Source organism: Cyclopterus lumpus, chromosome 7 (assembly GCF_009769545.1).
Source record: "Cyclopterus lumpus isolate fCycLum1 chromosome 7, fCycLum1.pri, whole genome shotgun sequence".
NCBI lineage: Eukaryota > Metazoa > Chordata > Actinopteri > Perciformes > Cyclopteridae > Cyclopterus > Cyclopterus lumpus.
The window spans coordinates 13,100,394-13,126,399 of NC_046972.1; the positions used below are offsets into that span (position 1 = coordinate 13,100,394).

Genomic DNA, 26,006 nt, shown 5'->3' on the forward strand with positions numbered 1-26,006 from the left:
TGTCTCTCACCGTGTTATCAGTGCAGGAAGAGGCAGGGTGGTGCATTCTGATGTGGCTGCACACGCTGGATGATTCCGGACCTATGTATTGTAACTTTTTTCGTTTGTAGTTACTCGCCATGCTTCACCTTTAAAAACACACCTAATGCTGCATGTGATGACTTTGCCGTAACACACAGTGGTGCATTCGCCAAGTCCAGGTTTGAAGTTTTTTTGCCTTTACAAAGGAGCACCAGTGAGTTGAGGTTGAGGCGATGCTGCACCGAAGTGGACAATAGACTGAGAAGGGTGGAACTTCCTGGCCCAAACAAGCAGGTCAAAGGTCAAAAAAGATAACAAACATTGTATAGATTATATACTGTATGCTTAAGTACTCTTTTTAGTTGACGTTTCTTTCTGAAAATCCTTGTCACGGCATTCATCCAACGTTATCCAATGAAACAAAGGCCTGCAGCAGTCAACTGTGTGAAGCAAGTGTGCTGTGAGTGTGCACGCAGGATGGAGGGCAGCTATGGCAAACGGACAGTGTGACCCATTATCAGTTGATTAGCGGGCAAGTCTCGCCTTTTCCTGTGAGTGGTTGGGTATTTAGCAGCATACAAACGAGGGAATAACAGCCCTTAATGTGCTCTGGCACAAACTTCAATGGTCGACTGTCAGGAAAGCTAATCTGTGTCTTTTTCCCCCCTTCATTCTTATGTTTTGACAATAAAGATAGCATATCTCATCCCATTATAAGCTGGCCGTCTCCCGCATTGCCCCTGATATACCCGACATCCAGTCCAATAGAGTGTGTTAGCCAATGGGACTGCTGGGACACTTTGATTGCACTGCTATTTCCTTTATATTTAGCTCAAGGGAGAGGTGCTATCCTAGTGTTTCCCATACTAAATACGAGGTTGAGGGATTTGTTGTTACAGGCTCTGTGTGTGTATACAGTGTAACTTATTAGAGAACACACATGGAGATCAGTTTTCTGTAGTACTCTTAAACCCCAAAACCTGTGTGCCGTGTAATTGCAACAAAAAAAATTATACATACATACACTCAGAGGGTAACTAGTCTCCAGATGTGCAAGTTATGTTACGGCGACATTCAAATTAATTTCCTTTTAGCCAAGGAAACACAGTGCAAAACAAAACCTAATTCAAATAAGCTTAATTAACATCCAACAAAACAAGAAATGCAAACAAAAATCAAGAGGGAGAAATTAATCAGAGACGGAGTTTTTTGAACCGACTTTAGAAAAATTAGAAAAGGAAATGAACAATGGGCAAGGAAAAAGGAATGAAAGAAAGGAGGTGTGGTGGCGGGGGCGTGAAAGAGTGAATGTGAGAGGACGCCGCTTCTCATTCGGATTTGCAGGGTTTTATCTGGCAGTTGCATCAGAGTGGGAAAGCGTGGGCTACGGCTGTAGTGGCGTCGCGGCTGGACAATGCTGACAGACAGGCCAAAATATGTCTTTCTTCTGCTGCTGATTAAAGAAGTGCAACAAAAGGGTGGAGGGACAAAGAGGACAGACGCCCTCACCAGTCACATCCACCCATCGGATCAGTCACAAAATAGTTACAGTTCTTAAAATGTAACAAACACATAATGACCTCAAGAGAGTTTACAGTAAAAGTCACCTTGATGTGTATCCAAAATGACAAAGTAGTGAAAAACAAGATGACTTTATTGCTTTTTGCTCGTAAAACAATGGTGGAAAATTCTGATCAGAAAATTTCAAACATCAGAGCATGTCAAAAGTAGAACATACATACTATTTTTTTGTATCTTTGAGAACTCAATATATTTCATCTCAATTGTATCACATTCAACATTTTAACAACTGTTAAAAATCCTAAAGCGTCAACATGTGAAGTATAGATCGAAAAATTCCCATAAATATAGTACATTGTAAATTTTGTGTTCCCAAAAACAAACAGAAAATTCCCAGAAAAAGTGAAAGGAGTACACTTTAGAGTGCCACACACACACACACACACACACACACACACAGAGAGCATATAATAACTAAGTGGAGAGAGAGACTCCTACAACACAGATGCTGGCATTGGATTTGAGAGACAGTGTCCCCTGCTGGTCAAACCAACAGCTAATAACCTGCTGATACAGCAGCAAAGGCAAACGGTGACACAGGGTCACCAACACATTGTAAATGAGATCGTAGAATTGATCAAAGTATAAAAACTGACACCGGGAAGATTGCATGGCTTGATGGTCACATTTGCTTCTTGATACTATTCTAAGCTTCAAAGATGTTTGAGATGAGAAAAATACTTCACAGAAGATCAAAAGAAACCATGCAGAATATTTAGAAATTATTTTTTGGTCAGGTTAAAAACTGTGCGCTTACTAAAATATTGCACTTTCCCCGCATAAATTCTTTATAATTCACAGTTTGATTGGTCAAAGGCAGAAGTTACTCCTAGTGAGCGTCAGATGGCTTTTAAAAGTTTGCACAAACTGTAAAGCTTTCTTGAGATTTATTTATTATATATATATATATATATATATATATATATATATATATATATATATATATATATATATTTTATTAGTAAAAACCCTGCTTAAATGGTAAATGACCAAAGAAAATGTTCTTGACTGAATTGGATTCGTAAAAGTGCTGAGATTACCTCACTCGCATATTATTCCCTGTGTAACCTGTAGATCCATAGACAGACAAGGTACTGTGTCCCATTTACTCCCAATAACAATTCCCTCTTATTAACTTACATAACACTTGAGCAGACTGGACCACCAAACACATGGAAGTAAAATTCCCAATCTTCAAATAGTGGTACAACCAAAGAGGGTAAAGCCACAGAAAGACTGCACTCAAATTGACCTGGAGCAGGAAGAGGAAATTACGTCACAGTTGCAATGTCATATTTCAAAATAACTCTGCTGACTTTTACATGTGTCAATTGAATAACGGCTATCCACTAGATCCTCTTTTCATGAGAAATCAGGTTTTATGGAAGGATTGCTCTCTTATTGTCCACTTAAATCCCTGTTCGCCTTGTTCCAGTTTTTTACCACCACTCAGCTAACCGCTTGCATATTTGTTCCTGCAGTCAAATAACTGCAGAGAAATGGACCCTGATGCATTGGTCATTAAAGCTTCAAGCAAAGCTCCCACTGGACACGGTGCAGACAGACTCGCCACCTTCTTTGGTCTCCTCACACGGGGAGATGTCAACCAACTGGCAAAGTGTCTGAATTGCGAAGGTCTTTTATCCAATAGTGCACATTGGAAGTGGCTCAGCTTCTAAAGGTTAGGAGAGGCGAGGAGGAAAAGTCACTGGATTTTTGACAGTCCACTGGCCAGGAGGAGTCTGAAGGGGACGGTGGAGCGCGACACAGTTAAAGGCAGTCTGTGGAGACCTGTATGCAAAGAAAAACAAAAAAAAGGACAATAACTTCACACACAATCACAAGGTGGAGCACTTAACTTGCAGCGCTAAGAAAAATAGGGACCTAGGTGAACCAAAAATCTATTAATCACAGAACAAAAGTGAGTTGGGAGGCAATGGGAAAGTGCAGGAGAGCTGCTATGGTGCAGAGATGCTATCTGTACTGTGAGGAAGGGGACTGTGTGTGTGTGTGTGTGTCCATGCTCTGAGCACTTGTTTGTCTTGGGTGGAGAGTGTGTGGGTGTGCTACGAGGGGTCTAGGGCGGTGTGCCTGAAGGTCCCCAAGGGGACCCGACTCTCCTCTTGTCCCTTTACACTTTCCTGAAAGAATTGTGTTCTTTCTATCTGAGGAAGAGAGACCAACCCATAGGGAAATGGAGCCAAAGGTAGGAACACGTATGACACCGTTACCCAAGTGCAATGAATTTCAGTACAACACAATCCAAATACACATTGCTTCCAAAAATCTACAGTAAATGAATCTACATTCACTGACCAAAGGCACGGATGAGCTCTCTCTGTACAGCCCAGGTGACAGTCTTGATCAGGGAGGCGGAGGTGAGACCAGCAAACAGCATGTTGTACAGGAAGACAATGTAGAAGTTCCCCAGCCAGTTATATCGACCAAAGTCTCCCAGTAGATCGAAGCGTGTGATCCCTAACACAATGCAAAAGAAAAAGGTTTTACTTGTGAACCAACTGCTCAAGCCAGCCCTCACCTGCAGCTACAGATGCCCTCTTGTGGGGATTACTAGAACTACAAGGCACTGTTATTACAGACCGCTTGCTGTGTCCCAATTCTGTACTACATACTCCATGTGCACTATAATTCATGTGCTTGAAACCACTTGTCAATGTATAGTCCTCTCTTATACATTATATGTAGTTACAATACAACTCTATGAAACTTCAAAAAGAAAGTGTCCTTACCAAGTGTGCGTGAAAACACTGGCAGTGCCGAGCTCAGAATAAGCAGTGAAACACAGTTTGCAATTATCTGAAAAGAACAGAAAAGTAGTACTTTTAAATAATGCTATGTAGACATAAAACAAAACAAAAATACTTTCTGGTTATATATCACTGCAAGATAAGATTCAAGTAAAGTGTGTATACCTGTGTGAGGTTGGTGTCCTGTGCACGAGGCAGGAGGCCAGTAAAGAGAGGAGAACTATAGAAACCCACCACTGAGGACACCATCAGATAGCTGAAATAATGTTAAGGGTAACACTAGAAGGCTAATATACAGAGAGATAAACAGTAAATACAATCCAGAGTGTAAATGATTAATCCTTTTTAAATGTATGGATGTAATAGCATGAGTCAACATAAAACCCATAGGACTGTAAGTGGCCGAATCAGAGCCCAATGGACAGGACAAGGCAAGTTAACCATGTGCACAGACTCACAGGTGAATGGCATAAAAAGGATACAGAATAAGGACTACTTGAACTGCAGCGCCCAGTGAGCCAAACATGGAGAAGGAGGCCATCCCAAGGTGAGGGTCCTAAATCACAAACAACGATCAACAGTGTACACAGATGACTGGCTGTGGCACGCAAAGCCTGAAATGTGCACCAGCTCAAGTCCTTACCTCCATTCCTCGGGGCATAGCCGTGTCATCCAGGAGCAACTCCAACACATTGAAACAGACCATCAGGACACACATCACCTGAAAAGACATGAACAGTAATTATGCTGCAATTAAAACAACCATCTGCGTTAGCAAATGATTTAAAACAACCTGTGAGAATAAATCAATAAATAAGCATGTACCGTCAGTGCGAGGAGCACAAGCATGGCCAGTGGATATCCCAAGTTTCGCTGCCATGGGGACGCTTTCCTCCGCATTTCTATGAGGATAGCAGGAAGAATAAAAAGAGAAAAATAATAAATGAGTCCAACAAATGATTATACGATGTAACTACTGTGAGAGCCAGCAGCGAGCCGCCTGTTAAGTCAACCTTACCCAGCGCAATGCGCTTGCTCTGGACTGTTAGGTACTCTTTTTTCATCGCCTCCATGTTTAGCTTGACCCAGCATGACGTCGTACTGCCACCTTCAAATCAGACACATGATGGAAACAAAAAGTCAGTCAGCTTTAAATGTAATTATCAGAAAATGGAAAAGGACTGGGATCGTGGTGGCACACTCACTCTTCAGTTTCCTGGAGAGCGATTCTTCCTCAAATGTGGTGCAGCTCAAAGTATCTTCTACATCTTCCAACAGCTGAGGTGATAAGAAACATCAGTCAATTCAGTTCGCAGGCACAAGACAACTGTGGGAAGTCACTGGGTCTGTGACTCACCCGCGGTTTGACCAAAAGCCGGCCAGTTACACTGAACATCCGGGACAATCCAAAGGGAGTGCACACTGTGGAGGGAAACACAGATGGTGATCAACAAGCGTCATATGCTTCTTTAGCTGATCAGGTAATAGTGAATGAGATATACTTACGCAAAAGCAGCAACACTCCAAACAGGGAGATGCCCGAGTACAGATAAGGAAGGTAATACTCCCACAGGTCTTAAATTCAGAGAAGAGCGAAAGCAACCAGTGAACAAATTGTAAAAAAAACACTTGTTGCAGAGGGATCTTCAGGTATAATGCATGTGACTCACCATAGAGGCTTTTCCTGGCCATGTTGTCATGGAGGAGGGCTGATGCAACCCAAACAATACCCAGCACAAGTAGAGCCAGCAGCAACAGCAGCACAACTGCTTCATGGACTCGTGCCATAACCCCCTACAGAAACAAAACAGACACACGCTGTGATACGCTGTCAATTTAATTTGACAAGTTAATTCTTTATTAAATTGTCAAAACTGGTACCTTTCTGGATCCTGCAAATCCCTCAGACTCGGTAAAGAAGTAGGCAAAGGGCATGAGAAAGACTAGAGACAAATTGGAGAAAAGAAAAACTAGGTTCCACAATCCTGATGAGAGGGAGAGAGAGAGGTTTAGAATATTAGTGTTTAGTGCACACATTCATTGGGGATAAAATAGCAGCTAAGCATTTTGGCAGTCCCGCAGTGAGGGGATAGTCCTACTAAGCAGTGTAGCACAGTCACATTGTGCTAATAAGTAAGAACGTGCAACAATTACAAAGTAACAACAAATGTGAAAAGCTGAGGTGATCATAATCAGAACGATTCTCGCATGAAAACAACAAACAGGCCTGGTTTACTTTGGAGCGTCATAACCTATTACTTTACTTCTCATTAAAAAAAAAATACATTGTAGTTAGTTTGGAGTGTGAGAGCTTAACTGAGCTAAACAGCCGCAGTTGGGAATCCGGTGGAACAAGCGCTGCACTGAGCCACTCAGTCCATAGCATTTATCTGTTTGGACTCAGGCCTGTAGTGAATTGATTTGGAGGTTGCTACCAGTGACCCACTTTCAGACCAAATAATGCCTTCTGCTGTCGTAATACATGTCATGATTATCAACGGTTTGGGGTTGTCTACTTATGAAAACATTAAGATGTACCGTGGATAAGGGATCCATTGAGCCACTGCATGTAGTAGCTCTGTGGGAAGGTGAGCAGCACTTCATTGGACAGAATGGAGATGGGGAGAAGGAGCACAGCACACACTGCGACAGACAGGGTGAACGTACACAGCCACAGCCTGGGAGAAGGAAAGAAGAAGTGAAGTCACATGGCCTCGTACTAGCAGCATAGCCTAGGTGTAGAGAATGGAGTAGCTAATGTAATACAGAGCCAGCGTGTAGGGACAAAGGGCGAAGTGACACTGAAGTGCTCTCATCCCAACCAACAACCACATAAACACACAAGGGGCAATAAATCCACAGCCAAATGGCCTCTACACATGTCATGCTGTCAGAGGTATCTATCTGTTAATTATTAGAGGTTTCCACTTACGCAATTTTGTTGACGGTGGCATCTTCAATATCATCTGAAAGAGTAGATAAATAAGTTGAATTTAATCTGTTACAAAAGTGATCACACAATTTGTTTTATATCTCTATCTATAAAATATCTCTCTCTCACATACATACATATTATATCTATATTTGAACAAGAATAGGTTGCCACAGACGTAGCCAACTAATTTGCAATAACTTTGTAACAGACGAAGGCTTAAATGCGGGTTAATCCAAAATATTAAGATAGGATATTATTAAAGCAAGTCCGGGTTGGTAAAAGCTGGCTGGGCTGTGTATGCGTGTGATGTGTATACACAAAGATATATAGGGGAAAGGTGCAATAGCAATAAGTCTCACTGGCCTCAGAGTTGGAAATGAGTGGGGGACGAGCATGTAAGGAACATTCTGTTCAAGAAAGACCAGAGCTCGAGTAAAAACTGAATTACACATGCAGGAAACTGCAAAGAGCAACATTTTTAGGAGTGTGAGAGGGACCCATCTGTACATGCTACCATATTTCCAAAACCCTCCCTAAAACCCTCCCAATAAACTGTAAACTAGCATGCAACGCGTTTTATCTTTAAACCATACTGTGTAAATAGCTATGCTTAGCTAAGTAGTTGTGTGCAACCTAGTACATGAAACTCTAGTTTCTGCTTATGCAAATGTTTTCTAATAATGAGCCTGAGGAGCAAAAACCAGTTTGCGGCTCCCTAAAGTCAAAAGCACTGTCAAGAGGTATTGCACAATCTGCATTGAGCTCCAGGGCACAACTGTTCTGCTGTTGTTGATAATGCACACACACACACACACACACACCCAACATTTACAACGCTGGGTTAATACAAAGCAGATCTTGTCACTCCAGAAAAAAGAAAAAGAAAGAGCTGGCCATCTTGCAGGTTTCAACCCAGCTCAGCCACAGTAGAGCAGAGAGACTTGGCAAGTTGGAGATCCTACATCCGCTTTGAATAGCAGCAAGTTATTTGCTTTATTATGCAACTGGCAATGCAGTCACTGCAGAACTTTAAAGAGCTTCTTAGTTTTAATAATAGACACCATATTTTAGATTCAAGTCCATGAGTTCTGTTGCACTAAGGCACATGCTTGTCAGCTACAAAAGTTGTTAACTATTAACATTAACAGATCAATGACAAATTAAGCCAGTGTCATGATGTTGTACAGTATACGATTGTCCAAGTAGAGGGGCTCAAAAGTACAGCCGTGTATTTTTTGTAGCCACATACTTCACCGCCCGTCCACCATCCTGATTCACTAGGATACCCCCTGAAGGAAAATATTCATTTTATTGCTAGTCTGAGCTTCAGCTAGCTTTAAGATCAATCTTCAAGTACGACTAAAATGGGACACCGTTTCCTCCTTCTACCCCCTACTACATACAACACTGTATATTTACTTGAAACAGAAATGTAGGGTTTGATACTGTTAAAATCAGGGGCCAGTGATTATAAAACTCACCTGTGACAAACTCTGCAGTCTTCTTGAAGTGGGTAAGTATGAGGTAGGACACCATGTAGAGGCATGTAAACAGGAGCACACAGATCTGCAGAGGAGACAGAAAGGAAAAAGATACTTTTATTACATTTTACTTCCTTACTAATCGCATAAATGAAGAGCAGCCTTGTAAACAAGTCGTCATGCTCTGTCCAATACTGCCGATGAGCAACACATTTTTTTAGGTTGGCTCATCTCCGATTTAGTATATTCTGATAGGTCTTAAAAGCGGGGGTGGATACATAGCAAAGATACCAAAAACATCCAGAAGAGATGGAGACGGTACAGGGAGAGCAAAGGAGATGGCAGGCATTCAGTCACTGCTGCAATAGATTTGTTCCTCATAAAATATTCTGTTTTGTTTTGTGCAGAGAAATAAAATGAAACGCAAACAGACAAAAACAGTCACCATTCTGCCGAGGTCAAGAGAGACAGATGGAGGGCGAAGATTACCACTCTATTCCAACAAAGAGCGAATTGGGTGACAGTGATGAACGAGGGGAGATTAAGGGTAGTAAAAGAAAATGGGTTAATACCAGTGACACTACTTACAAATATCATTTTCTGACATTACACCAAATTTAGATCAAACCTATATTCACTCAGCTCTCAACATTTCACCCCACAGGAGTAAATTGCTTGTATGATCAAAAACATGAGAACAGTTCCTTTAATGAAATAAACACATAACGAAAATGTATCTCCACATCTGTGAGATAATAATAATAAATTTATATACATCTTTTTAAGATACTCAGACACTTTACATGTTACATTATACACTGTAGACACAGCTACGGGGAGCAACGCAGGGTTAAGTGTCTTGCTCAAGGACACATCGACTAGGGCGGGGATTGAACTGTCAACCCCCTGATTGAACGGACATGCTAACCACTGACCCACAGTCGCCCCGAGATTACCTCTAGTTCTACACGTCATGCAGCACAGTGACAGACCGTAAACAGCCATTGTTCAGACACACATTTGAATAAAACACTCAAGTAGTTCTCAACTGTGAACCTGTCAGGACAAAAAATAAATGTCGTTGTCACAGCAAACAAATTGACAGACACATTCCAAAAACATATGTGCAATATGCCAAACATGTGGTACAAGAAAGAGTATCCAATTAAAACCGAGCGATAGAGGGTGTATTCACTCCTCTGCGCCATTGAATATTGGGGATATGAACCAGACAATTCCTTGGCAAGGTGGAAATTAATGATTTCCTTACCAAGTTCAACATTTTTAACAGGATACCAAACAAGACTAAAAGTCTATGATCACAAGTCTGTAGTGCTCATTTCAAAACCATAAAACAAAGTTGTTTCATGGATAAAAATGAGAAACAACTTTATTCAATCATCACCTTTACTTGACAATGAATGGGCCTGGTCGTCAAAATCAAAAAGGTTTAATCTGAATTCAGTCAGCCTAAAAACAAAAAGCCTCAAAATAAAAAAAATGTTTACAAAAAAATCTTGTTTCCATTAAAGTAATGTTGCAATAGTATAGTCCAAAACATTTACTGTAAACAATAACAAGTCCCAGAACAGTAAACGGCATGTCAAAACTAGTCATGGGGAGACAGGGTGCATTTACATTATTCTAAATTCATAACAAAAGGATATTTTAAAATGATTAATTGGGACATATGGTAGGATACAATAACAAATGGAGTTGGGTACGGGCATACACCCCTCCTTCTTTATGCTCCAGGAAGTGCAAGACGTTGACCCACTTTAAGATGTAAACAAAACCGTGCTGTATATGGCTAGAAAACAAGTATATTTCACACAAACATAAAAATGTAATCTGATGAGAACTGCAGTAGTATACTGTGTAAGTGGGAATGATAATTAGAAAAATACTAGCTGCATCACAAAAAACAAAACAATGGACTGTACATAACTAATTAGCTCAGTCTGCAAAATTTTTCAATTATGCAGTCTAGTTTGCTATGGTTAATCCAACAAAAGGAAACTAAGGATGGGTTGGGGGTAAGAAATAGGTGGAGTAGTAGAACAACACCATGCTGATTGGCAGTGTTGAGAACTGGCAACACATAACAGGCCACTGAGAAGTTTAAAAGGAGATTTAGCTTCCAGAGGAACATCTTTGTGATGAACACAAAGCCTCTGGGCTCAGAGGTCACTCGGAGCATTTTAAGATTCACAGAGCAACCTAAACACCTTTGTGCAGTCAAGCTAAAAACAATGAAGCTCAAATCTTTTCACATCTTGTAGTTTCTGTAATAATTCAAAAAAGGGACAGGAGGTTGGCATTGGCACAGAACATCCTTGCAAAACATCAAGTGGGCTCCCGAGTTTGTCATTTCAGGGGCACCCAGCCTCTTCTCCAGTTAAACACTTACAGGATGGATTAGGAAAGACCTAGTCAAGATGTATTAAACAGACGGAAATAACTTTAAAATGTTGCACAGGAAGAGCCTTCCTAATCCAGAAGAAGGTGGGCAGCTGCAGTAGGTCGAGTGAAGTGTTTTCATCATTTTACTGGAATGTGTCAAGCAACATTTGATAGCTTAAGATTTCAGAGAAGTAACAACTGACATTCCAGTTAGGTAATTGTGTCCGTTAAAATAAAAGATATGGACATCAACAGTGACATTGTATAATAGTTTTGTTGTTGGAAAACACCACCTCCTTAAAAGCTAAAAGACACAAAAGTAAGATGCAGATTTGACCATTAATCTCTCTAGTAATACACATCTGTAGTGGACTGTGTTTTCTAATTACGCTTGACCATGTCTTTTAAAGATAACATGGTACTTTTCTCATGGTGTCTTTGATAACTTGTGAATTTTGATGCTGGTGTGCTCTTGTATTTTGCTGATCATTGATCCCTCTCAGCTCAGGGTGCAGGCAATGGGTGTGTACTCATGTCTCAAATGAGTAAGATAATACTTTATTAGTCCTACAGCGGGGACATTTGCAAAAGCATCTTACATCGACAGTGTCTTTAATATCTACCCTGTCCCATACCAGATGCGCTGATCTAAGATATAATATCCAAATGTTTTCTTAAATTGCATTTGAAAAAAACGGCTGATTAGTTTCAGGAAGCTTGAACAAAAGACTGTAGGTTTTAGATTAGTAATCACCAATATTAAACCAAGCATGTTTTGAAAAGGAGAGGAGATTCTTATTATACAAAAGGAACAGTGATATTTTATAACGCATCAATTGCAGACATGTTTTTGGGGCATCGAGGAACCTTTGCCATGACTGTATAAAGATGATACATTTTACACTTTTTTCTTAAAGTTTTGTTGATTTAAAATAAATAGCTTTGAATGTTTTTACAGTGTTGGCTCCGACTCCCGACTGCCAGGAACCTCGGTGTGAGACTCAACTCTCCCTGACTGACAACATTACCACAACAACACCCTCCTGTAGGTACATGCTGTACAACATCAGGAGAATACAACCTCTTCTCACTCAGAAGGCTGCACAGGTTCTGGTCCAGGTTCTGGTCCAGGCTCTGTTCATCTCACGGCTAGACTACTGTAACTCCCTCCTGGCAGGTCTACCTGCTAATTCGACCTCTACAGCTCATCCAGAATGCAGCTGCTCGACTGGTCTTCAACCTCCCGAGATTTACCCACACTACTCCCCATCCTCTGCGACCTTCACTGGTTACCGGTGGCCGCCCGCATCCGCTTCAAAACATTGGTACTTGCGTACCGTGCTGCAAACAGATCGGGTCCGGTCTACATCCAGGACATGGTCAAACCGTACACCCCACCTTGTTCACTTTGCTCGGCTTCTGCCAATCGGCTCGTAGCTCCGTCACTACGAGCTAAACACTCAACAAAGTCACGACTTTTTGCTGTGCTGGCTCCTCATTGGTGGAACGAGCTCCCCATTGACATCAGGACAGCAGAAAGTCTCTACATCTTCCGTCGCAAACTAAAAACACTTAGATAGTTGAAGATAGTTGTTGTTCTGTGTTTAATGCACTTATTGTAAGTCGCTTTGGATAAAAGCGTCAGCTAAATGATATGTAATGTAATGTAATGGGATTTCACAGCCGGAACTGACATGCCACAGGCAGCAGGAAAAGCATGGGTGTAACTAATGACACTAAAGATGGCTCAGTCCCTTTCTGCCAAATACAATATCAGAGCCCTGAAACTGGAACACCTAAATATAATGGTCATTATTGAGGTTATTAGTTACACCTTTGGTTTTGCTGCCATGCCAAGTACATTGTCTTCTCTGAAAAAGGTATTTTGGCTTCACTTGTTCATTTATTCTACTCCAGTAGACGTAATGACTCAACCTCAATTACATATTTCAGTCATAAATGTACCCGTTTCTTGGCACCAATTGGGCTCATCCACTTTTACAGTACAAGCACACATTTAGCTTCTTCTTATCTATTTGAAGTTGAGCAAAACCAATTGATAAGTCAACCACTTATTTGAACGGTTGTTTGACATCGTCCCTTGTGCAACACTGTATCAGCAATATTGCAAATACCAGGCCATAAACTGCCTACGAGATCTGACTGTACCTTTTGGGGTTAAAGGCCGGTATCCATGTGGCTTGCTGTAACTACATTGATCGGACTGAAGTTCAACAGGGTCTTGCACAAAACGGAGTAATGATAATAGTATAGTTTACAGCATAGTCCGAGCCATGGCAAACAGATACAGATTTGAGAAGTGGTCCAGGTGGTAGAAAACTCAAAAAGGAAGAGCTACATGATGCTAGGCTTGCTTCTTAATGGTCGCGAGCCACACCGAAACCCTCAGGCTACCGACTGACCAGCTGCCTCCGTGTAAAAACTAACGTCTGTTGCAGAAGTTCAGCTGACTGCCCAAACACTCACACACATCGACATTAAATGACCCGAAAAGCAGCTCAAACTCATTGTTGCATGTTATTTTTCCAATTGCTGGAATGTGAGACTTTTAATCAGCTTAAACAACAGTTATCGTCGCGTTGCGGAAAACAAATAATGACACGACGTGGCTTGCAGGAGTCTGGTCGTGTTGTCTCCTCATATGCATATTAACCGACGGGTTACTTACTATGGTCTCCCGGACACGGTTGTGGAAAAGTTGCTCTCGAACCGATACGTCATCCGTTTCCATTCTCCGAAAACATAACAATGATCTCAGGCTCCAAAGCGTGGGTTAAAAAGTTAAAACATGGTGCATCTTGTTAGTGAAGCCATGGATGCGTGGCTGTGTAGCACAGCGGCATTTAAATGGCTGAGCTAGCCTGCTGCTAGCGAGACGTCTGTGATAAAAGAGGGAGGGGTGGGCGGGACCAAACTGAGGGCGGGGCACCGAGAGCCAAGCAGGTAGCTGTCAATCACCACTAATACTCTTCTAATTAATACCTCAGCGTCATCATCACATTGTTGACATGTTATTCATATCCAAAGGTGTGTGTACATAGTTCACATGATAGAGATGCCGGACAAACATTACAATGTTCATGTACTTTAGTTCATGTGTTTCAATCAATACATTGATACTGAAATCGATTCTGCTTATTTACAGTATACAGTACGCACAGACCTGTAGGCAACATACGTGCAAATGCAGTCTATAGGTACTTAGCCTACTTTACTCTTACTCTACTCCACTACATTTGAGAGGGAATTATTTTAGCTTTTACTCCACTTAATTAATATGACAGATATAAGTAATAGTTAATTTACACATAGATTTGTTTTTATCCAGAATGACATTTAAAATATGATTTACACTTGAAGAGTAAGTTAAATGATCTCAACACAACTTAAAATGAGTTCCATGACTATATGTTTATGCATCAGAATAATTAAATATCACAATATAGAACCTGAATACTTCCTCCAACCCTTGTATTAACATAATTTTAAAGAAATATGTTTAAGATATGATATTTTTTGTTATTGTTGTTGCACATGGGAATTTAGTATAACTTTAAAATGAGTGTTTAATGCTCTTAATTTGTGTAGCTTTGTGTTTGCCATGCATTATTCTTTAAAACGTTTACAGACGACTTCAGGCATTCTTTAACGCACTTAAATCAGTGCCCTATCTCTCACAAAAGTCCTCATCGCAGTTCAGATGTTTCAAGGGCCGAAAAGTTGATGAAGCCACAGCGTAATTTCATTGTCGTGATCCAAAGTCCAAATGTTGCAACAACATGCAACAACTTCAACTGCGGAAAGGACAGGAAGGGATTTATCGGGATAAGGACTTAAAATCATGGGCTCAGTAAGTAACCTCTTTTTAATTAGTTAAACAGAAAGGTCTTACATGTATTACATGTATAAAAAGTAAAATTCAGTGAACAGTCAGTCTGCTTTAGCATTTAGATTAGCTATGGATTGTCCTATAGAGAATGATTGGGAACTACCATCTCAATTTCTGACATTGTGTACAACATGTGATATGTTTTCTCTCAAAAAGCACATGTAATGACACTGACAGTTACAGCCTTCTATGTTTTGAATAAGCTTAAAACGACATTGACTATCACAAGCTAAAATAAATCCCTCTTATATAATACATTATTTAACCAGGGAAGTGGATCGCAGAGATTAAAAATCCCTTTGCCAAGATGCAGCAGCACACAGCTCATATAGAAAACATTCCAAAATGTATAACACGGATTTGAAATGGAATATGTGAAACACATACAAGGGACGGGAGTACATGGGATTAAAATGTGTCATGTGATCAACAGCATGATGTAACATTGGTTCAAAATAAAAGAACAAGACATAATTATTCTGTTACTTCATTGCAGGTACTCATGAGGGATGACTAATATTCACGTGAACAGGGACCACTGAGGCAGCACAATGGTAAAAAGTGTCATGGTAGCCTATGCGCTGTGGGCTGCCGGCGGGCCTTTGGGCCTTCATCATTTATATTTAGGAAGAGACAGCCATGCTCTGTTATGGATGCTAACTCTGGGAGGATTTGGGTTTGGCTGGGTCAGAGAGGTCATACGTATTCCTGCATATGTTGGTGAGGCCAATCAAGATGCAGAGGAGAGAGAAACACATCCCTTGGTGCCTCCACCTGCAGGCCCTGTCAGATTTGTTGGACAGGTGTGTGTTGGGATCTACTTTGGCACAGTGGCTCTTATTGGACTGAACTCCCTCAGTTTCTTCTACTGGATCGTCCTGCCTTTATGTGTGGGTGCAGGGGTACATCTGGTGTCCTGCATTGGGCAGCAGACTTCTGATCTACGGAAAACGTTGACTACTTGTCTCATAACCTCACCGATATTCTATGGCAGCAGCTTATCGCCTCTCCCTATAAGCCTGGCTGCCAGTGTCACTGCTGCACAGAACCGCAGGGCCAAAACTCCACGAACACCTGGGAGCACACAGGAACTAGGTGAGATAATATATAAAATATATAATGTATATAACAATACCATCTGACTTTGTGGCAGTCTGTAGTTTGGACCCAAATGCAGAAACTACAAAGGGAGTCAAAGGTTTATTGCAGGAATACTGGGTGATGAGAATGACAAGAGGTTGAGATGCTGAGTCGATGAGAAAATGGAAGGCAGCTGAGCAGACAGGTGAGGTGAATGAGCCAGGTAGGAAACCAGGTAGGAGCCAGACAGGGGAAAGGGGAACACAGGGGAAACAGGATAACACTGCTTCTCTCTAAATCTTTAAGACCCACTAAAAATGTATTTATTTCTGTCTTTTATCCAGGTCCACGGCTTTACAGGCTCAGTCTAGCCTGGCTGGCCTTCTCTGCTCCGCTTGGTTACTGTATTTTCCATAACACCACAGCCACACTGTACTACCTGTCTGACTGTGTATCAGCACTCCTGGATATGTTCTGGTTCCTGCCATGGCTCAAAAATGTGTTTGAGTACATTCTTTTGATGCCATATCGGCTCTTGTGCGTTCTTACTGGAGGGGGGTACAATGACGACGCTTGGAGGAAGGTGCTGGACATACTGCTGAAAGAGTACACTGAGAAAGAAAAAGAGGCACTGAAGGTGAGCATGCGCATAACTGGGAAGGATATAAGTGACAAGTTAGTGTGGTTTCACTTCAAGGTAACTGTGCTCTAGTCTGAACATGTTCGCTGGCATTGTCATAGTCTCCACACTGTTAGCAGGATATATTTGTGTTGCAGGTATTTTCATTGGAGGAAGAGGCCTCTCTCGAAGACATAACTCGCAGCTATAGGGGGCTGGCCAAGACATGGCATCCAGACCACAACCCCAGCAAGGAGGCTGAGGCCATGTTCATGAAGATCCATGAGGCGTATGAGGTCCTTCTACAACGGCACAAACCTCGTCGATTCACAGCATAGTTGCGCTTCATTCCTCCCTGACTGGGCTGATTGGTTGTCATTTTTTTCCTATTGTTCATGAAACGTAAATCAAGAGTATCCACAGAGACTCCCGCAGCATTTCGGAGCTGTCTGATTGGTTACTTCGCAGAATTGATTACAAACAGCACTTTGCTGCCGCCTTGTGGTGCTATCGGGGTATTATCACCCCAAAGTATTTTATCACAGCAATGTTGGTTATGTACTCCTTGCTACTACTTGCTTTTGAACACTAAATTAACACCAAGTACATATTCTATTATTTCACAGCTTAAATATTCAAATTAATTATTAAAGTATGTAATGATCACGTAATATAGGTAAACGCAAATGTGTGATAGATAAAATGTGAAATTACCCGCCTAATTCATTCTCTAGCATTCCCGGAAGAGACCTAGTTCATAAACACGTGTCTAAATGTTCAATAAAAAATTGTACTAAATGTAGCATGCTTAATATTCTGGTAATCCTAAAGCTCTTGTTTCTTTCATATATTAATGCGCAGCAGCCTATTGCCTATTAGTTCTTCTCATACGTTTCATCACATTTGCACCACCTGTACTCGGAGCCGACATGCATCGATGCATTCGACAATCACTGAATCAAGAGATCTGTTGTACAGTTATTCGGTCTGTATCCCAGCATGGGCCCGGAAGTTGTTTGGGATTCCCAGGTAAAAAAAAAAAAATTAAAAAAAAAAATCCCGGAGATGCTGTCGTCGCCTGGGAAAACAAACAGCTATCCAGACAATTAAAAAGGGAAACACGCACCGGGCGCCAGGTAAAGAGGAGGCTTGTGGACCGCACCGCGGCGCTCGGTAAGACCATCCGTCGGGTTTAATGCTGAAGTGCGGCATGTTTTTGAGTAGTTGGTGAATGCCATTTGTCGTGTGGTCGGGTGCCATAGCAACGGCTCGTGAGGAACATTGTATGGCCGGTTTGACGACAGCTGCGTTCATGCGGACGATTCAGAGTCGGGCAACTCCTGCAACACATTGCCGTTGTGTCTCGCCACTGTCTCGACCGTCCGCGAGCTGACTGGTGTCATAACAGACCAAATCCACCGAGCAGCTAAAACAAGTATAGACGCGCGCACATCGAGCAGCGTGGTAGTTATTTGACAATGTAACGCGGTATGTTTTACTGCACAGTCCGAAGAGGCTTGTCAGGCAAAGGGTCGGCGCTCGTGCGCGTCCCCCTTTCTATTTTTCCCTTTTTTTTTTCTTTTTTTTTTAATCGCCGTGCCCTGGTGTGACTGGCGCGTCTCCCGGCTGCATCAGCGCCTGTTGCTCCCCATGCACGGCCAATGCCAGGATATTAATTTCCCCTGCGCTTCGTTGTCTCCGCCTCCTGCTCGCTCCATAGTCTCCTCTGTCCATTGTTGTTGTCACCCATTTGAGCAAAAGGTGCAGCATTGTACATCTGGCTATTTTGGTCTTTCTCTCTCTCGCTGTTTTTTTTCCCAACATGACATAAAATAGAGCTTCCCATACAATCCACATGTTCTCTTTCTGGAAATTGTGTAACTCAGCACCGCCAGTGTTGGAAATTGGGGTAGTATGAAAAAATGAGAAGGAACAAATGATAAACGTCAGCAAGTAAATATAACCCCTACATCTCAACACAATCACAAATATATGTATGTATGTATGTATGTATGTATGTATGTATGTATGTATGTATGTATGTATGTATGTATGTATGTATGTATGTATGTATGTATGTATGCATGCATGCATACATACATGCACGTACATACATACATACATACGTATGTTTCCCTTTTTATGCACGTACATACATACATACATACATACGTACGCACGTATGTAAGTATGTATGTATGTATGTATGTATGTATGTATGTATGTATGTATGTATGTATGTATGTATGTATGTATGTATGTATGTATGTATGTATGTATGTATGTATGTATGTATGTGTGTATGTATGTATATGCACTACTGGCTTTGCTTGCACCTAGGCCTACATCAGCAATTTGGTTAGGGTTAGGTATACTGTACACTCTAAATTCCCTGGTATCAATGAAGTTTGATACTAACATTGACTTTTGTTGAGTTTACATCATTGGTGTAAGGTGTTCCAGCTACTTTGTCCACCCCGAGTAGTTTTAACTCCTCCTCCAACAGTCATTTGCTTTCTATAACTGTAGAGCCTCTCATAGGAGGGCAGAAAGTTTACTAAATTAGTTTATTACAGTTAACTCATTATTTGATTTTTAACACTTGGAACTGAAAGCCATCTGTTTTCCTATTCTTGTAAGAAAAAACAGCAGGTAAGGATATTTTATGTGGTTAGTAACAAAGATATTATATGCAATTTTCATGTGACTAAGATTTGGAAAATTGGATCTTCTCAAAAATGATAATTCTGAATTGGAAAAAGTTACATTGACAATCCTTTTTAAAAATCCTATTTCTGTAGGCATCTGGGGAGAGAATGAATGCTGATGACTGCAATGGATGCTCATATGCACAAGGTATGTTTATATATCAGGGATACACTATATACATGTGTGTGTACAGTCTCCAAACTGTAATGCTTCCTTTAATAACATGGGCATATTTGTTTCTCAGGTAATGGAGGAGAGTCATCAACGGAACATGATTTTTATGGCGGGGTGCAGGGCCCTTCAGCAAGATCCCCAAACAGTCAGCAGTCGTCCCCACAACGCTCCCTTAGTTGTCAGTTAGTAGTCCTTTGTTTCATTGTGGCCGCATGTACACATGGTAGAATTATTCATTGGCATTATGAATGTAAATGTGATTTTTTTTCTTCTTCTCCTCACCGTCTCTCTACACAGCGAACTCCATCAAGGTTGAGCTGTGCAGCGATGATGAGTCACCAGGTGCTCCACAGCCAGAGAACAGAGAGGCTGTGAGCGACGATGGCAGGAGGGATGACAGAGGGGACCCCATGGAGGAAGGGAGCACAGAGTACGCTGGGGCTGGAAGAGACAGAGGGAGCATTTATAATGAGATGGCCAGTCCAAACTCTGCTTCACCAGGGCCACTCCGCCTGCCCAATGGGAAGCTCCAATGTGAGGTGTGCGGCATGATCTGCATCGGGCCCAACGTGCTGATGGTGCACAAGCGGAGCCACACAGGTGGGAACAAGCCAGCAAGGCAGTCACAGAATATTACCCTAAATATCAATAAATAAAAGCAATACTTGAAATGATTACCTTTACAATCCTTTGTCTGTCCATGTGTTCATAGGCGAGAGGCCATTCCAGTGTAACCAGTGTGGAGCTTCCTTCACCCAGAAGGGGAACTTATTGCGCCACATCAAGTTGCATTCGGGAGAGAAGCCTTTCAAATGTCCCGTTTGCAACTACGCTTGTCGCCGGAGAGATGCCCTGGCTGGACATCTACGCACACATGCAGGTAAATCAGTGAGCTTTAAGTGCCATGCAACACTACCGAACACATCAAACATAAGCCATGAAGAGATTTTTCATGAATGTGCCTAATCAGTTATTGAACCTGATGAAGTTGTTCCATAACATTATCCCTTAATGTGATGGAGTATAATGTTTCAAACAACGGTTAGCGGTAGAAGTGAGGATTCATCAGAACGTCCTCCTTCTGTGAAGCACAGAGGAAATAGGTACACCAGAATGTACTGTAAAACACATGACAAAATATGACATTTAACATTTGTGAAAACAGGAAATCCTGTTGGCGCTTTCAACAGGTGTTGACACACAGTACGGTACACTAGAACTCAATGGATCTCCACGGGTCTCAGAGGTTCATTTTCTAAGAAAGGATTCTTGCCAACTGGATTTCAGCGAATTGACGTCAGTCTTTCCGGCGGCTTATTAAGAGGAAGCGTTGCGGTAAAGGGTTAGGCGTTTTCGATCGTCATTGGCGAGGCAATATAGAACAATTTCAGGAATTGCCAATCAATGGGGAAATCCACTCTCTCAAACCTAGCCAATAATAAGTTGTTCTTTACAACAACAAAAAATCCCCTCCCCAAAGATATTTTGATAAGTTTACAAAATATTTCTCAGCAAATTACATTTGATCAACAGCATCCATCGTACCGGGTGACATTTTGTCCAGCTATCCGTTGTGTGTTTTTTCTCTGAATTGCAGCTTCTTCTCCAACGGTGGGAAAACCTTTCAAGTGCAGCTACTGTAGTCGCAGCTATAAACAACAGAGCACACTGGAGGAACATCTGGAGCGCTGCCACAGTTATTTGAAGAGTTTGGACCACCAGACAGCAGTCATTGCACAGACCGCACAGGGTAACATATCACACCACACAAGAAAGGGTCTTCTTGATTGTAAATGCAAATAGACTGAATAAAGCAAGTTCAATATATGTATACACATAATGAGTTTGACTTTTGTTTGCAGGCGAAGAGTCAGTAAATATGGAGACAATTAAAAAACCTTTGCTCCAGCCATCCAATAAAAAAATCCAGTTTGTGGATAGACTGGCTATTAGCATCACCAAACGCAAGAGGTCAACACCACAGAAGTTTTTGGGTGAGTTAATTTTCATAATACAATCTATTATTATTCATATTAGGTAAGATACATAGATAGATAGATAGATATATACTTTATTAATCCCCAAGGGGAATGTTGTTGTCATAGTAGCGCCCAACACTTTACAGACACCAAATGGAATAGACTAAATAAACTAAACACACAAAATAAAATAAAATAAAATATAACAACAGGGATGACAGATATATACAAAATATAAAATTATATATATATATATAAAATATATATACACAATAGAATACAAATAACTGTGCAGTGTGTATTAAGGAAATTCAATAAAATTAAATGTAAACAGAGTGTGCAAAATATTTAAAATATATATACACAATAGAATACGAATAACTGCAGTGTGTATTTACGGACATTAATTTAATTAAATTAGTAAGTATGTGTAGTGTATATGAAGTGTAAATCAACATAAATGTGAATGTGTACAGTGAAAATGAAAATTAGAAGAGTAAAATAATTAGTAAGAGTGGGGAAATATATAAATATAACCTTTTCCAAATGCATATTCTACTTTTACTTTAAATTACACAATGCTAGATATTTAGCTTTAATAAGAAATTGATCTTTGTCTAATATGATCGGGTTTGGAGACATCTGGTCCATGTGTCTCCATGTTGCTCCATGAAAACGGAGAAGTAAACCAGCAGACCTTTTACCTTAATCATCGTATTACTGATATTCCTTTTCATAGGTGAAAAGCACATGCACCTTGACCTACCTGAAGCACCTTACGAATTGTCCTCTGGCTCTGAGAAGGAGGCGGACCTCATGAGCTCTCAGCCATCTGGGGACTCTGCTGGGTTGGCTAGTCCACATCTCCAAGGCAGGAGGGGTAAAAGGGAGAACCACGAGCCGCCTGCACCGTCTCAGCTCCATCCTGCCTTCCTGACGGAGATACGCACGATTATGGGCTCCGTCAACAGCAACTTTACTCCTCAGGGCCCCCGAGCCCATGGTGGAGGCGGGCTGGCAGCAGTGTCCCTTGGCCTGGCGGGGAAGCAGGCGGGTGAAGGCCGTGATGACCAGCGCTCAGCCCGTAGGCACATCACCTCGCCCAACGGCTGTCCCGACTCTACAGACACAGAGAGCACAGCAGAAGAGCAGAGCACAAGGGCTACAGCCCCAACAAGTACCTCCAACAACCACCACCTCCACTACCAGACCCCAGCACTGCCGCGTAGCCATTCCACTTCCAGCCCCATGCAGGCCAAAGACTTGGACCCAGAGTGGGAGAGAGCGTGTCCTGTGCCCCCCACCATAAAGAGGAGCCCTGTCTCACCCCTTTCTTCCAAGGAAATTGTGCAGGTGTTAGACAGGGATGGTCGGCCTGTGCGTTCCTTCCACTGCCGGCACTGTCGCATCCTCTTCCTGGACCATGTCATGTTCACCATCCACATGGGTTGCCACGGTTTCCGTGAACCCTTCGAGTGCAACATCTGTGGCCACCGCAGCCAGGACCGCTACGAGTTCTCGTCTCACATCAGCCGCGGAGAGCATCAGGTGGGCTGAGGAGAGGGGAGAGTAGTCGGATGAGGAGAGGCGACTGTTGCTCTCTAAAGTTGTAGGCTCCCGTTTGTTCTGCACCAGATCAGTTGCTTTAAATCCCTAGTGTCAGGAAAATAATTTGTGGTTTTACAGTGAGAACATTTATTAAACTAAAGCAGATGCGAGTGAAAGATCTTTTCACCGCACCATTTAAAGTTTAGTGGAGGCAAATTGCATTCTATGATTGATTGCACTCACATATAAAATCATCCGGCAAAACTACTGGTTTTGCTTCAAAAGTGCCTTCTTTGGGGATTTCCTCTTAACTGAAAAAAAAAACTGTAGAGGAGCTGGTGCTCAAAAATCAAACTAGCCATCTTTTGCTAAGTGATTTAGTTAGCACTTTTGGAAGGTTGTGCACAGGCAGTTAAGGTAAGCATGGCATGTACATTTTAAGAATTCTATTTGGTATGCTTAGTATGCACTAAGAGCTTTGTTTCTGTGGTTAAGGTGGGTACTTTGTGTCGTGTGTGTCAGGTATGCTTAATATGCACTGAGAGCTTTGTACCTCTGGGTTTGAGAGGAGCTTTTGTCACAGACAAAGCACAGTAATGGATTGCCTTAACTCCTACAGTAGTACGCTGCTGTCGGAATACATTGTTTACAGCACGTGTGAAGTCACCTCAGAAGAGAGAATATTTGCAGCTGCACAGAGAGACTATCATGACAAAGTGAGGGAAATGAAGGGTTCAGGGTCTTCAGGGCTCAGATGTTTAATAGGTTTTTGGATTTTAAAGTGAGCCTTAGCATACTGGTGCAGATCAGACGAAGAGCCATGTAGTGTACAGTAAGAGCCTGACTGAGACTGCCCAGGGTGCTATACCTATACAGGATTGCACTTTTAGGTTCCCTGCTTATGTATGAACATCTTTGCTGAAGCACTTGATGGCTTTACCATTTTTTTCTGTGATTGTTCTACTGCACTGATAAATCACATACTACTCACCATATTTGATCATCTAATTTGCAACACCAGTGTATTTTTAACGGAGCCGGCCTTCAACAGAAAGCGTGGCACTGGTTCTGCGGTCGACACTGAAGTTTTCTGCAATGTGTGACTTAGAATTGAAAATCAGTTCAACTAAAACAATTATTTTGCCGTTTTGCAGTCATCTGTTGAGAATTTAAACAATTTGCTTAATGTAAGTGAATTAACACATTAATTTTCGATCTGTTCAGTTATCACTTGTGATTATCTATTTAGTGTTGTTTGTTTCAGCCTTGGTGTATTTAATCAGCTATATTCCAAATCTTATCCAGCATATTCCTCAAGTTCATAAAATGTTACCTCCTGCTTCTTTATAGCACCCAAATACCTTATTGCTACAGTATGGTGAGTTATCTGATAATGTTAATATTGGGAACATGAATGAGACCAAACTCAGTATTCTTACTTGTTATTGTGGGTTTGCTGCTTCATAGTTTAACTTAATTTTGATTGATAGCAGGCAAAAATATACTTGAAACTGTTTGAGAAAAAAGTTATCTAAAAATGCACTTGGTTTGATAAGTAGAGACATGTGTGTGAATGGAATATAGCATGTGTGCTTGTCATTTTCTGCTTTTCCCTGAATTGTGAATTATTTTTGAAATGTGAAGTAATTTCAAGAAGTGAAAATGAGGCATGGGTTTTTGTCTCCTTGTGTAGACTTTTAAATGTTATACAATATTTTGTGAATGATGTAACATGACAAAACACTTTACCTCAAAGTTAAAGATGTACAACTGCCTCATTATTTCAACAAGTCATGTTGCTTTTCAAGATGTTCTTGCAGTTACAGATGCGTGCCCCTCGATATTCTCTAAACTTTTTACTGTCAATAAAGTTGAGTTTATTGTAAAAGTGATTGTCTCTGGTTCGACTATGATGGCATCCACATCTTTTTACTTATTCTTCAATCAAAGTGCATTGAAGACTTTCTCACAATGTGAAAATACAAAAAGCATGCAGATTAGATACTTAAGTATTTATTTCACCAAGATAACTAATTTTGGATTCCACGTCTTACAGGCTTTGACATTACTCTATCAATATATTGATCACACACTATTCCTTTAACTGTGCTTTTACGACTGCTAAACAATATGTACAGCTGTATCCATCAGTCCATGACATATTTTAGGATGTACAGACTTGGGTAGTAATCTGCCTGTGATTTGTATGGTATATTTAGTTAACAATTAAAAAAAAGGTTTATAATAGATATTACTTTACTACCTACAAATATTCCAGTTACTTCATGTGATTGAAACAAAAAGTGCATGCATAATTTCAACAGTATAACATTTATGTTTACGAAGGTAAACTCTACTGTATGTGTTTTGGATATTGTAATTGAAGCCTAATCATTTATTTTGTTTAGGTCATTTTTTAGGTCATTTTCTTTGTTTTCAGATTTTTACATTTAAAAAAAAAGTGTTTATAATTATCACAGAAGACAAATATTGTATATTGTAAACCTTGATTTTAAAAGTAAAAAAACAAAACTGTTTCTACATATATAAAGTGTAACTCTAATATATCTAAAACATATTTAATATTATTGTATATTGAATGTGTTATGGGTACGCAGTGTATTTCTTCTGAGATGTACATTTTGAAATAGGTAAAGTGTGAATAAGGCTAAACTTAGACTGCTTTATATTCACATGACATTTCACCCAAATATGACAGACCTTTGTTTTGTCTGTTTCATGTGGGTTTTGACCTTTTTTTCCTGTGCAGTGGAAAATCAGTTTTGTCTGCTCCTACA

General features: G+C 41.0%; 3 protein-coding genes across 5 annotated transcripts; 2 read left to right on the forward strand and 1 right to left on the reverse strand.

Annotated features, from left to right (window-relative positions):
* Positions 1-1,657: 1,657 nt before the first annotated feature.
* Positions 1,658-14,077, reverse strand: lmbr1l (limb development membrane protein 1-like). Of its 2 annotated transcripts, none has more exons than XM_034537409.1 (17): positions 13,879-14,077; positions 8,787-8,871; positions 7,303-7,336; positions 6,909-7,048; positions 6,252-6,262; positions 6,041-6,164; positions 5,877-5,945; positions 5,728-5,792; positions 5,576-5,648; positions 5,389-5,478; positions 5,196-5,272; positions 5,014-5,091; positions 4,853-4,926; positions 4,536-4,626; positions 4,353-4,419; positions 3,919-4,080; positions 1,658-3,393 (listed from the first exon to the last, which is right to left on the reverse strand). In XM_034537409.1, exons 1-17 carry the CDS (start codon positions 13,939-13,941, stop codon positions 3,308-3,310), a joined length of 1,389 nt encoding a protein of 462 aa, XP_034393300.1. In that variant the 5' UTR covers positions 13,942-14,077; the 3' UTR covers positions 1,658-3,307. The 2 variants fall into 2 exon arrangements, with proteins under 2 accessions (XP_034393300.1, XP_034393299.1); XM_034537408.1 differs by having other exon boundaries at positions 6,252-6,355.
* Positions 14,078-15,650: 1,573 nt separating this feature from the next.
* Positions 15,651-17,136, forward strand: dnajc22 (DnaJ (Hsp40) homolog, subfamily C, member 22). Its single transcript, XM_034537714.1, has 3 exons — positions 15,651-16,194; positions 16,524-16,816; positions 16,957-17,136. The coding sequence occupies exons 1-3, from the start codon at positions 15,651-15,653 to the stop codon at positions 17,134-17,136; spliced, it is 1,017 nt and encodes a 338-aa protein (XP_034393605.1).
* Positions 17,137-17,825: 689 nt separating this feature from the next.
* Positions 17,826-25,098, forward strand: ikzf4 (IKAROS family zinc finger 4). Of its 2 annotated transcripts, XM_034537056.1 has the most exons (8): positions 17,826-17,971; positions 19,600-19,654; positions 19,752-19,859; positions 19,979-20,281; positions 20,394-20,561; positions 21,279-21,431; positions 21,544-21,675; positions 22,400-25,098. In XM_034537056.1, the coding sequence occupies exons 2-8, from the start codon at positions 19,615-19,617 to the stop codon at positions 23,215-23,217; spliced, it is 1,722 nt and encodes a 573-aa protein (XP_034392947.1). In that variant the 5' UTR covers positions 17,826-17,971; positions 19,600-19,614; the 3' UTR covers positions 23,218-25,098. The 2 variants fall into 2 exon arrangements, with proteins under 2 accessions (XP_034392947.1, XP_034392948.1); XM_034537057.1 differs by lacking the exons at positions 17,826-17,971; positions 19,600-19,654 and having other exon boundaries at positions 19,766-19,863.
* Positions 25,099-26,006: the final 908 nt, after the last annotated feature.